This window comes from Ranitomeya imitator, chromosome 1 (genome assembly GCF_032444005.1).
Source record: "Ranitomeya imitator isolate aRanImi1 chromosome 1, aRanImi1.pri, whole genome shotgun sequence".
Taxonomy (NCBI): domain Eukaryota; kingdom Metazoa; phylum Chordata; class Amphibia; order Anura; family Dendrobatidae; genus Ranitomeya; species Ranitomeya imitator.
In genome coordinates, this window is record NC_091282.1 from 782,855,664 (window position 1) to 782,868,958 (window position 13,295).

Sequence of the window (13,295 nt, forward strand, 5' to 3'; positions counted from 1 at the left end):
CATGCCAAAAATGGCGGCGCCCATCGGAAGCCACGAGGAGCACCGGGGGAGACAGGTGAGTATTGGGGGGCTATCTGGGACCCCGTTTCTCTGTCCTCTGATGTGCGATCACATCGGAGGACAGAGAAATTAAAAGGGAAATCGCGTTTTTTTTTTTTCTGATCGCCGGTAAACGGTTAATTACCGGCGATCGCAAAAGCGGGGTCGGTAAAAAAAAACCGAATCATGTTCTCTGGGGTCTCGGCTACCCCCGGCAGCCGAGACCACGGAGAAAATCCGACTCTGGGGGGCGCTATTTACTTTTTCCACAGTGCCGTTAATTAACAGCGCTGTGGTTTAAGTACCCTTAACTGCCGCCGTTAAAAGGCGTATCGGCGGTCGTTAAGGGGTTAAGTATGTTTTGGGTCATTGTCCTGCTGGAAGGACTTAGAACACAAACCCAGCTTTCTGACACTGGACATTACATTGCAACCCGAAATCCTTTGCGAATATTCAGATTCAGATTTAATGATGCCTTGCACACAGTCAAGGCACCTAGTGCCAAAGGCAGCAAAACAACCCCAGAACATCTGTGACCCTCCACCATATTTGACTGTAGGTACTGTGTTCTTTTCTTTGTAGGCCTCATTCCTTTTTTGGTATACAATAGAATGATGTGCTTAGGCTACGTTCACATTAGCGTTGCGCCGCCGTGCGTCGGCGACGCAACGCGCGACGCACGCTAAAACGCGCGCAAACGCGCGCAAAAACGCGCGCGTTTTGCGACGCGTGCGTCGTTTTCCGACGAAAATCGGACGCACAGAAAATGCTACATGTAGCGTTTTCTTGCGTCCGACGCTAGCGTCGGAAACGACGCACGTGGCGAAAAACGCCACCAAAACGACGCACGCGTCCCCTATGTTAAACATAGGGGCGCGTCGCCGCTGCGTCGCCGGCGCAACAGCGACGCACATTGGCGGAACGCCAATGTGAACGTAGCCTTAGTGTGGGATTCGCAGACACACAATGCAAAGATTTAGTCAACTTCTTCCCTTTATATCTGATTTGAGGTGTGATTTTCAAATTGTCCACACCTGTTACTTAACACAGGTGAGTTTGAACGAGCATCACATCCTTGAAACAAAGTCATTTACCCACAATTTTGGAAAGGTGCCAACAATTTTGTCCAGCCTATTTTGAGGTTTTGTGTAAAATTTATGTCCAATTTGCCGTTTTTATGTTTTTTTTTGTGTTGATCCAACTCACACAAAGGAGACAATCATCTGTATAACAAAACATGTGTAATTGTAATAATTTTCTGGGAGAAATACTTCATTTTCTAGAACAATTTAAAGGGTGCCAACACTTTCAGCTATGACTGTATGTGCTATGATCCTACAAAATCACACACTGCAGTGTTATAGATAAGCCTCTTATTGCAGACAAAGGTCCCCACCCCTGTGAAAAAATTAGCACAAGATGTAGGTCAATATATGGTGTTTATTATGATATGGTATAGTGAGTTACCCTACCAGAATCCACGCATAGTAAAACAATCTGTTCATCGTGCTGCGCTAAGCTGTGAAGTTTGCAGAATACATGAAAAGAAATCATCATCCATGACATAGAATGAGGAGTCACATTTATTAGGGAAGGGGTCACGTCAGGCTGAGAGAGAGAAGCCAGCAGAAGCGAGTCTGAATGGGAAAGACTATGATGCTCGAGCAGTATGTGATATCCATATATATGGGGGTATTCTGTGAGATTTTCATTGGATTCAACACGAGTAATAGTCACAAATCGTATAATGTTATAATATCTGCTCTGATTCAAAAGTTTTGGGGAGTTTTTATATGTTATGTTACATTGAGGCAAGATGGAAAATCTACAGACGTGTAATAGTGGTTGTATAGGATGAGCCAAAGCTAAAGGATATACCTGTCAAGCTGTATTTAAAATGCCAAGTGGGCATCTGGGAACAGTTTTTATTGGCCATGACGGAGTTAATCTACCATAGATCTATTCACTGGTGTATACGAAATAGAAAGGGCCCCATGGAAAACAAGTAACTGGGCAGCCATTAAGGTGCTTGTTGTCGCCACCTTGGACAAAACATTTGATAATTTCTTGCCACTTTTCATGACCACTAAGCCAATTTGGACCCATTGCAGTCCTACCAACTTTATACTGTAAATACCGAGTGAGAATTTTTTGGGGGAAATTTTTAGCCCGTCCCATATCCCTTTTTATAGACTACACCCTCACATTCTCCACCCATTTCACACCCATTTTCCACCCCCGCAGTGACTCAGTTTCTTTTTCCTTGATGCTAGGGCACAAGAAACTGCTCCAAATTTCTGGTTACCGAAAAGTTTTTGCAGTTCCCCGGATACTTGCCAACTCTTCCGGGAGTCTGCTTGGTCCCCTTTTATCTGGAAGAGTTGGCAAGTAAGAGTTTAGCAGATGGTCGACCAAGGACCCAAAGCATTCACATGTGCATGGATGTGTCTGTGGGCCCAATGACTTACAGGACTGCAATCTGATTGCAAAGTCTAATCCTACCCTAATTAAATCGTCACATCAGATAGCTTTTCCCCTATTCCTGCACAGATCAGAGTCAGGTCAGTTGCTGCCGCTGATTTCCCATCAGTTTACAAGAGGGCAACATATTTAAAGGGACTCTGTCACCTGAATTTGGCGGGACTGGTTTTGGGTCATATGGGCGGAGTTTTCGGGTGTTTGATTCACCCTTTCCTTACCCGCTGGCTGCAATATTGGATTGAAGTTCATTCTCTGTCCTCCATAGTACACGCCTGCGCAAAGCAATCTTGCCTTGTGCAGGCATGTACTACGGAGGACAGAGAATGAACTTCAATCCAATATTGCAGCCAGCATGCAGCCAGCAGGTAAGGAAAGGGTGAATCAAACACCCGAAAACTCCGCCCATATGACCCAAAACCAGTCCCGCCAAATTCAGGTGACAGGTTCCCTTTAAGTAACCCATAGAATCGGCCATTAAGAATCACAACAGATCTGATTGGCTGCTATGGCCCTAGAAGAACGTTCATGCCATTGGGTTAATCCTTTTTTGTCCAGATGGGATTAAAGCTTCATTGTCTCTGACTGTGGATTCGAATATATAAAAGAAGATTAATATAAATGATATGTTTTACAGAAACTTCAATAGGATCTATCGAGCGCCAATTCAGTCCATCGATATATATGTAGTCTTTCCTCATTTGGTCATTATTGGTTGAATGTGATGGGTGGTGCCAGACAAAAACCTTAGAGTGTTCCAAATTGCAACAATGTATCCAATTTCCATGCATTGTATGTGACGGCCGCCAATCTCTTACATGTCTGGCACTTCCAGCACAGCATTGGGCTGCTGATATTTTGAGATAATCTGTCGTCTCTATCATAAGTACTCGCTCTTGAGACACCAGCCTTGTGTTTATTGCATAGTAGTGACACCGCTGCTGTGTACCCTTAATATTAGGTGCATGCAAATCTGTGGATTTTTTTTACATTTACGACTCGTCCCATGATAAAAATAAAATAGGGTTTGTATTCCAGGGTATGAAAATCCTGTGCATGCAGGTGATGCTGTCCTCCTCCACCTCTCAGCCAGTTCCTCAGCCCTTTAGGGGCAGTTATAGTTATGGAGTGAGTGGCCCATTGTGAGGATCTGGTTGACAGTTTTTATGCTCCATTCGCGCTCGGCTCCACACAACCAGCGCTGATCATCTCTATGCCCGGTTCTCTTCGGACAGAACTTTCATTTTTAAGCTTCCCCTCTCCAAATCAGCAGTTCAACGCCTTCAAGAGTGTGCACGGGTAGAGGGGGTTCTGCGACCATGATGCTTGGTACTGTGCGTCTAGGCTGTTTCGAGGGTCATTGCATATTCAGCAGCCCTAGTTGTACCATTTTCATCTTTATGGAGTGGTTTCCTTAAGCAAGAATAGTAGACAAAAAAAATAGACAAACATTATTAACACAATGGAACAGGAAAAAATAATCAAGATAGGACAGATATATACAGTGGTGTAAAAAAGTGTTTACCCCTCTTCCTGATTTCCTATCCTTTTGCATGATTGTCACTTAAATGTTTCAGATCACCAAGAAATTTAAATATGGGATAAAGATAACACAAGTAATAACAAAATGCAGATTTTAAATTAAGGTTTTTATTGATATCCAAACCTTCAGGGCCCCGTGTGAAAAACTGATTGCCCCTCCCTGCCCTAAACATTAACTGTAGTTTAGCAATAAAAAAAAATAAAGACTCGTCTCAGTTCTGAAATCATTTTGATGATTCCGAAGACTTTTGGGAGAATACTCTGTGGACTGATGAGACAAAAGTTGAACTTTTTGGAAGGTGTATGTACCAGTACATCTGGCGTAGGAGTAACACAGCATTTCACAACAGGAACATCATACCAACAGTAAAATATGGTGGTGGTGTGATGGTTTGGGGTTGTTTAGCTGCTTCAGAACCTGCAAGACTTTCTGTGGTAAATGGAAACTTGAACTCTGCTGTCTACCAAATAATCCTGAAGGAGAATGTTCGTCCATCTGTTTGTGACCTCAAGCTGAAACACACTTGGGTTAAGCAGCAGGACAATGATCCAAAACACACCAGCAAGTTCACCTCTGAATGAATTAAGAAAAACAAAATTAAGATTTTTTAGTGGCCTAGTCAAAGTCCTGACCTTAATCCGATTGATATGCTGTGACATGACCTTAAACAGGCGATTCATGCTCGGAAATCCTCCAATTACAGCAATTATGCAAAGATGAGTGACCAAAATTCATCTAGAGCGTTGTAAAAGAGTAATTGCCAGTTATTGCAAACGCTTGATTGCAGCTGTTGCTGGTATGGGTGGCCCAACCAGTTATGTTTAAGGAGCAATCACTTTTTCACACAGGGCCCTGAAGGTTTGGATTTCTTTTCCCCTTAATAATAAAGACCTTCATTTATAAACTGTTTTTTTGTGTTTACGTTTGTTATCTTTGTCTAATATTTACATTTGTTTGCTGATCTGAAACATTTAAGTGTGACAACCATGCAAAAGAATAGGAAATCAGGAAGGGGGCAAACACTTTTTCACATCACTGTAAATTATCAATAAGTTTTTATCCGAGTACTGATCCTAAACTATATCCTTGTACTCAAGAGCTGCACTCACTATTCTGCTGGTGCAGTCACTGTGTACATACATTACATTACTCAAACTGTACTAATCCTGAGTTACATCCTGTATTATACTCCAGCGCTGTACTGACTATTCTGCTGGTGCAGTCACTGTGTACATACATTACATTACTGATCCTGAGTTACATCCTGTATTATACTCCAGAGCTGCACTCACTATTCTGCTGGTGCAGTCACTGTGTACATACATTACATTACTGATCCTGAATTACATCCTGTATTATACTCCAGCGCTGTACTCACTATTCTGCTGGTGCAGTCACTGTGTACATACATTACATTACTGATCCTGAATTACATCCTGTATTATACTCCAGCGCTGTACTGACTATTCTGCTGGTGCAGTCACTGTGTACATACATTACATTACTGATCCTGAATTATATCCTGTATTATACTCCAGCGCTGTACTCACTATTCTGCTGGTGCAGTCACTGTGTACATACATTACATTACTGATCCTGCGTTACATGTGTTACATGTGAGCTGCACTCACTATTCTGCTGGTGCAGTCACTGTGTACTTACATTACATTACTGATCCTGAGTTACATCCTGTATTATACCCCAGAGCTGCACTCATTATTCTGCTGCGGCGTCTGTCTCCCTGGTGACGTGTTCTCAGTCTTCCCCGACCATGTGATCTACGTGGGCGGGGTTTGGGGTTGTGCGCGTTGTCGGGGTGACGCCGGGTGGATGGGTCCGGTGTCCGGGCAGCTGCGCATGCGCCTGGATGCCGCTCAGCTTCATCTGCTCAGGGGCAATTAGTGTACTATATAAACTAAGCCCTAATCAGGCCCATGTATACGCCCCCGGAAGAAGGCATTCAGCCGAAACGTACGTAGGGACTGAGCACCTATAGGTATGTGGAGCCCCTTTTAATTATCTAGATCCTATTCATATTATTTTTGCCACTAGTGGTGTTTAAATAGTAGCGGATATTACATGGCACTGCCTGCACTTTAGTTTTTTTACCATCTCTCTTTCTGCTATGTGAGTTTACCAGTCCCAGTAGTTAAGTGTGCAATACAAAATATTAAGTGATACCTTTTAGTATATCCGCATTTCAAATGCGGTATTGAGTATAGTATATGCATTTTATATTTTTGCACCTTCTAATACGTTTGGTATTTGTACCAGGGACCTAGTTTTCTCTCCAATTATATGACACTGTTGCACCTTATATTGGCACACCCTATATTTTATGCTGAGATCTGCAGTGTGGTTTTGTGCTACATGAATAGCTAGTGTTACCTTTTTATATAGTTGTATTTTTATTAGTGGTACTTTGTATATTATATTTGCTTGTGGTTGCATTACTTGGGACCCAGATTTATATTATATTGTCACTGTTGCACTTTATGTTTGCACATAATATATAATTTTTCTTCATTATATGCAGGAATTTTCTGCATATCCTATATTATATATATACACATTTTTTATATATTTTTTTATCTTTTTATTTTTCTAAATTTTGTATTTCACTTTTTACACATATCATAGTTGGGTAGTGCAACATATGCATATTATATATACTTTTTATTATGCACAGTAGTATCTGTTATATTTTTTATTTTTTATTTTAGTACTTGCAGTGTATAATATAGTGTGTATCTGGGTATCCATTAATATATATTTCTGTGCAATATTTTTGTGTAACTTTGTTGTACTGTATAGGGTCTATTTTGTGGGGTATTTTATCATACCATTATAGTGTGCTCTTATTTTTATCAGCCATATTGTGTATAATATTATTTTTCTATATTTTGTATTAATAAAATTAATTATTTTTATATCAGTCTTTGTGTTGCACGTTTTCTTTGGGATGATTTATGTCTAGTGGTGCATGACATTTATTTTTCATACAAGTGGTTATTTATCGGATTAACTATTTGTTTTCTGTGTTTTTCACAGATTTTGTTTACCAGATTGTATGATGGATTATAAAGCCAGGGAAGCTTCTTGGCAAAACCAGCTGATTGGTGTATTTAATGGCAAACAGGGTATTTGTAATTCTGATGATCAGAGAAATACCTATGAACTCCAAAATAATATTAAACAATTATTACATAAGAGAATGAAAATTTATTGGAACAAAGCATTTTTAGAAAATTATATTAGATTGAAATTGATACCCAGATGGTTACGGATCAATGTGTTCCCATCTTTTCCTGTTGAAGATACATCATTTGTATCTGAATGGGAGGATGTATGTTCTCAGAGTTCCATTAAATTTATGGAATTACTAATAGGACTCAATACTAAATCCCTAGTCACGTTGGATTCGCAGATAGATCTAGCACAAACTAATCTGAAAGCATTGTGCTCTAGTGATGAATTAAATTCATTTACATTAAAAATGAATAAACATTTTGATGAATGGGAAGCACAGATACGTGATACACACTCTAAGAAACTATCTAGAGATACCTATGATTATAAGCAAAAGAAAGTCTACAGATGGAAACGGCCAAATATGAATTCTCATGGTGAGAGATCATTCTCAGTCTCGTCAGTGTCATCTTCCGGTGAGTTGTCTGATTCTTCCATGATGGTGACCCGTTTTGGTAAACAGAAGAGGAAATGGGATAGAAGACCTGGCTTTAATAAACGGCAGGCCACTGTGGAACCTAACACCAATACACCTAAGGTGATTAATCTGTCTGATGAAAATTTTTCAGATAGCGAGATTTCTTTATTATCAAAAGGGTTGTCTTTTTCACCTGCTTCTCGGTTTGATCATTTCACAGCCGTAAAAGACCTTAATATATTTGCCAGATCTCTGATCTTTAAGAAATGGTTCCATAATAAAGAAAAACAGCAAGATTTACCGAGTCTTAATGATCAAGAAGTACTGGACATTCTTGAACAACTACAAGAGGAACATAATACAACACCATTGGGTAAGGTTCCTACAACACTTAAACAGAAATCTCAGAGGTTCCCTGCGCTCTCGCTATGTCCTAGTGTGGACGTTTTTGTCCGCACAGTCTCTGAAGATTTGGCAAAAATTCCTCATAATATTTATTCACACAATTTATCAAGAGAAGAACGTGTGGCTCTTAACAGTCTTAAAAAGAGAAAAAATCTAGTATTTAAACCTGCTGATAAAGGGGGTAATATTGTAGTTTGGCCGTGTTCTATGTATGAGCAAGAAATGAATCGCCTTTTAAAAGATCGCCAATGCTATAAGAAATTAACGTTTAATCCCCTTTCATCTTATAGATTACAACTCTGGGCACTCTTACAGAATGCCAGGGATCTAAACATTATTACTAAGGAGATACAGGATGTGCTTCTCATTAAGGAACCGGCTATATCTACTATTTATTTATTACCGAAGATCCATAAAGATTCAATGTGCCCCCCAGGTAGGCCTATTATATCTGGTGTTGGAGCCCTGACAGAGAATGTCTGTCGATATATTGACTCACATTTAAAGCCACTCGTTGAAACGTTACCGTCCTATTTATGTGATACCACAGATCTTCTGCGCAAAATTGAATCTATGGCAATTGACGATGACATGTTATTAGTTACTTGTGACGTAGAGGCATTATATACAAGTATTAAACATGAGGATGGTCTTAAGGCATCTAGATATTTTTTAAGCATGCTGAATTTTAAAATTGAGGAAATAGATTTTATTATTCTACTTTTAAAATTTGTTTTAACTCATAATTTTTTTACTTTTAATGGCTCCTTCTTCCTGCAGCTCTAGGGAACGGCTATGGGTGCAGCTTGTGCACCCTCTTACGCAAACCTGTTCCTGGGGTTGTGGGAGAAGGAGCTTTTTTCTACTGATGCCATGGATCGGGTGATTTTTTGGACCCGTTTTATTGATTATGTATTTTTTATTTGGCGTGGTACTTCGGTTGAACTTTTAGATTTTATTAAATTTTTAAATACTAATCAGCTTAATATTAAACTAACATGTCACTCTGATTTTAATTCTGTTGATTTTTTAGATATAACTATCAAGCGTGACAATTTTGGTATGCTTCAGACCGATTTGTTCCGTAAAAAAACGGCAGTAAATTCAGTTCTACATGCCTCTTCGTCACATCCAAAACATGTCATCAGTGCTATACCTATTGGGCAATTTTTAAGACTTAGACGGGTGTGTTCATCTTCTGAGGATTTTAAAATAAGAGCAGAAGAAATGAAAAAAAGATTTTTAGATCGTGGGTATAGCCACAGAAGTGTTAAGAGAGCCTATTCCCGTGCTTTGAAAACCGAACGGAATAATCTAATTTTTTCTACAAGTAAGCCTCAAAAAGAAATTAAAACGAGATTTATTACGGAGTATCACTCCCATTGGGAGATGATGCGGGAGATTTTATCTAAGCATTGGTCTATACTCACGAGTGATCCTGTTTTGAAGCAATATGTATCTGAGAGTCCGTGTGTTACAGCACGCCGTGCACGCAATTTGAAAGATCATCTCACTAAAAGCTTCTATCCTGTTAATAATCAGTCATTACTCTTTCCCTCTCTTGTCTCTAAGCCTATTGAGAAATGGGGTTGTGCCCCTTGCGGCAACTGTGTTGCATGCTCTAATATAGACTGTGCTACTAGTTTTGTCGGTTCTGACAACAAATCATATAAAATTACGCAGACAATTACGTGCAACACAAAAGCAGTAATTTATCATGCTACGTGTCCGTGCTCAAAGATCTATGTGGGGCTCACTACAAGACCTTTGAAACTACGTGTGCGTGAACACGTTAGAGACATCAGAGCGGCAGTAAAGGAAGCTACTGTGGAACATTTAAAAACGCTACCACGGCATTTTAAAATTCATCATGGCTGTGATCCTACTGGCCTTCGTGTGATCGGTATAGATCGGATTGTTACTGATTTACGCGGTGGTAATGTTAGCCGCAGACTTGCTCAAAAAGAAAGCAGGTGGATATGGACCCTCCGTACGCTTCAACCTCTGGGTCTCAATGAGGCATTAAACTATTCTTCATTTCTCTGATCATTGTTTAATGGTGCTATATTTTAGCTGCTTTTATCTATTATTGTTCTGTTTTTTTGCTTTTAATTTTAATACAGGCTTTGGTGTGCAATTATGGTCATGCATTATTTGCTAATCTTATCCTTTATATTTTTACAGTATTTGGTTCTTCAACATTAACCTGAACTTTATTCCTTACGCAAGAATTGTGTTTGTATGAAGATTTGGAGTTCGTTGGAAAATATACTTAAATATACTTGCTTTTGAAGATTTTTATATATTACCGTATATACTCGAGTATAAGCCGACCCGAGTATAAGCCGACCCCCCTAATTTTGCCACAAAAAACTGGGAAAACTTATTGACTCGAGTATAAGCCTAGGGTGGAAATGCAGCAACTACCGGTGAATTTCAAAAATAAAAATAGATCATTATTTCCCCATAGCTGTGCCATATAGTGCTCTACACCATTCATATTTCCCCATAGCTGTGCCCCATATAGTGCTCTGCACCGTTCACTGTGCCCCCTAGCTGTGCCATATACAGTGCTCTGCACCGTTCACTGTGCCCCATAGCTGTGCCATATACGGTGCTCTGCACCGTTCACTGTGCCCCATAGCTGTGCCATATACGGTGCTCTGCACCGTTCATTGTTCCCCATAGATGTGCCATATACGGTGCCCTGCACCGTTCACTGTGCCCCATAGATGTGCCATATACAGTGCTCTGCACCGTTCACTGTGCCCCCTAGCTGTGCCTTATACGGTGCTCTGCACCGTTCATTGTGCCCCCTAGCTGTGCCTTATACGGTGCTCTGCACCGTTCATTGTGCCCCCTAGCTGTGCCTTATACGGTGCTCTGCACCGTTCACTGTGCCCCCTAGCTGTGCCATATACGGTGCTCTGCACCGTTCACTGTGCCCCCTAGCTGTGCCTTATACGGTGCTCTGCACCGTTCACTGTGCCCCCTAGCTGTGCCTTATACGGTGCTCTGCACCGTTCACTGTGCCCCCTAGCTGTGCCATATACGGTGCTCTGCACCGTTCACTGTGCCCCCTAGCTGTGCCTTATACGGTGCTCTGCACCGTTCATTGTGCCCCCTAGCTGTGCCTTATACGGTGCTCTGCACCGTTCATTGTGCCCCCTAGCTGTGCCTTATACGGTGCTCTGCACCGTTCATTGTGCCCCCTAGCTGTGCCTTATACGGTGCTCTGCACCGTTCACTGTGCCCCATAGATGCTCCACATTAATCTGTGCTGCCGCTGCTACTGCTGCAATAAAAAAAAAAAAACACATACTCACCTCCCTTGATTGCAGCTCCCAGCGTCTCGTTCCGGCGCCTCCATCTTCCCGGCGTCTCTGCTCTGACTGATCAGGCAGAGGGCGCCGCGCACACTATACGCGTCATCGCGCCCTCTGCCTGATCAGTCAGAGAGCGCAGACGCCGGGAAGATGGAGGCGCCGGCCGGGAAGATGGATCGGCGCCCGGCGGCTGGAACGAGGACAGGTGAATATAACATACTCACCTAGTCCTGGCGATCCTCGCGCTGTCCCCTCCTGTCTTCGGCGCTGCAGCTTCTTTCTCTATCAGCGGTCACCGGCACCGCTGATTAGAGAAATGAATAAGCGGCTCCACCCCTATGGGAGGTGGAGCCGCTTATTCATTTCTGTAATGAGCGGTCCCACGTGACCGCTGAAGAGAGGAAGAAGCTGCAGCGCCGAAGCCCGTGGGGCGGCAGGGACAGCGTGAGGATCGCTGGGACTAGGTAAGTATACCCCAGCGCCCTCAGCCCCTCACCTGCCGACCCCACCGCTACCGTGACTCGAGTATAAGCCGAGGGGGGCACTTTCAGCCCTGAAATTTGGGCTGAAAATCTCGGCTTATACTCGAGTATATACGGTATTTTTCATATTTCATATTTTATATTGTATACTATTATATCTATATTCCATTGTGTATATGTTTTTCAATTGTTAATTTTGCTCTCACTGTTGCCATGTTGGCTAATATTATGATTGGGGCATTGATTTGCATAGCGATCCGGATTAGAGTACTCGTCTATCGCTTCACTGTTTCCCTGAGCTGCAGTTTATCTGGATTCTAATATGTGCTGCGCTGCTTTAATTTCCCCTGAGTTGTGGCTGGACGGTTGTGCGCGTGCGCGGCTTTCCTCGGCTCCGGCTTCATTCAGTGCGGCGTCTGTCTCCCTGGTGACGTGTTCTCCGTCTTCCCCGACCATGTGATCTACGTGGGCGGGGTTTGGGGTTGTGCGCGTTGTCGGGGTGACGCCGGGTGGATGGGTCCGGTGTCCGGGCAGCTGCGCATGCGCCTGGATGCCACTCAGCTTCATCTGCTCAGGGGCAATTAGTGTACTATATAAACTAAGCCCTAATCAGGCCCATGTATACGCCCCCGGAAGAAGGCATTCAGCCGAAACGTACGTAGGGACTGAGCACCTATAGGTATGTGGAGCCCCTTTTAATTATCTAGATCCTATTCATATTATTTTTGCCACTAGTGGTGTTTAAATAGTAGCGGATATTACATGGCACTGCCTGCACTTTAGTTTTTTTACCATCTCTCTTTCTGCTATGTGAGTTTACCAGTCCCAGTAGTTAAGTGTGCAATACAAAATATTAAGTGATACCTTTTAGTATATCCGCATTTCAAATGCGGTATTGAGTATAGTATATGCATTTTATATTTTTGCACCTTCTAATACGTTTGGTATTTGTACCAGGGACCTAGTTTTCTCTCCAATTATATGACACTGTTGCACCTTATATTGGCACATCCTATATTTTATGCTGAGATCTGCAGTGTGGTTTTGTGCTACATGAATAGCTAGTGTTACCTTTTTATATAGTTGTATTTTTATTAGTGGTACTTTGTATATTATATTTGCTTGTGGTTGCATTACTTGGGACCCAGATTTATATTATATTGTCACTGTTGCACTTTATGTTTGCACATAATATATAATTTTTCTTCATTATATGCAGGAATTTTCTGCATATCCTATATTATATATATATACACATTTTTTTATATATTTTTTTATCTTTTTATTTTTCTAAATTTTGTATTTCACTTTTTACACATATCATAGTTGGGTAGTGCAACATATGCATATTATAT

The 13,295-nt window shown here is 41.5% G+C and overlaps 1 protein-coding gene across 2 annotated transcripts in view; it reads right to left on the reverse strand.

Annotated features, from left to right (window-relative positions):
- Positions 1–1,459: 1,459 nt before the first annotated feature.
- The window catches only part of PRIMA1 (proline rich membrane anchor 1), a 106,697-nt gene continuing 94,861 nt past the window's right edge, over positions 1,460–13,295 (reverse strand). For both annotated transcript variants that reach the window (XM_069737149.1, XM_069737159.1), the window contains exon 5: positions 1,460–3,930. In XM_069737149.1, the coding sequence (XP_069593250.1) occupies positions 3,858–3,930 (73 nt within the window). In that variant the 3' untranslated portion in view covers positions 1,460–3,857. The remainder of the gene's footprint in view (positions 3,931–13,295) is intronic.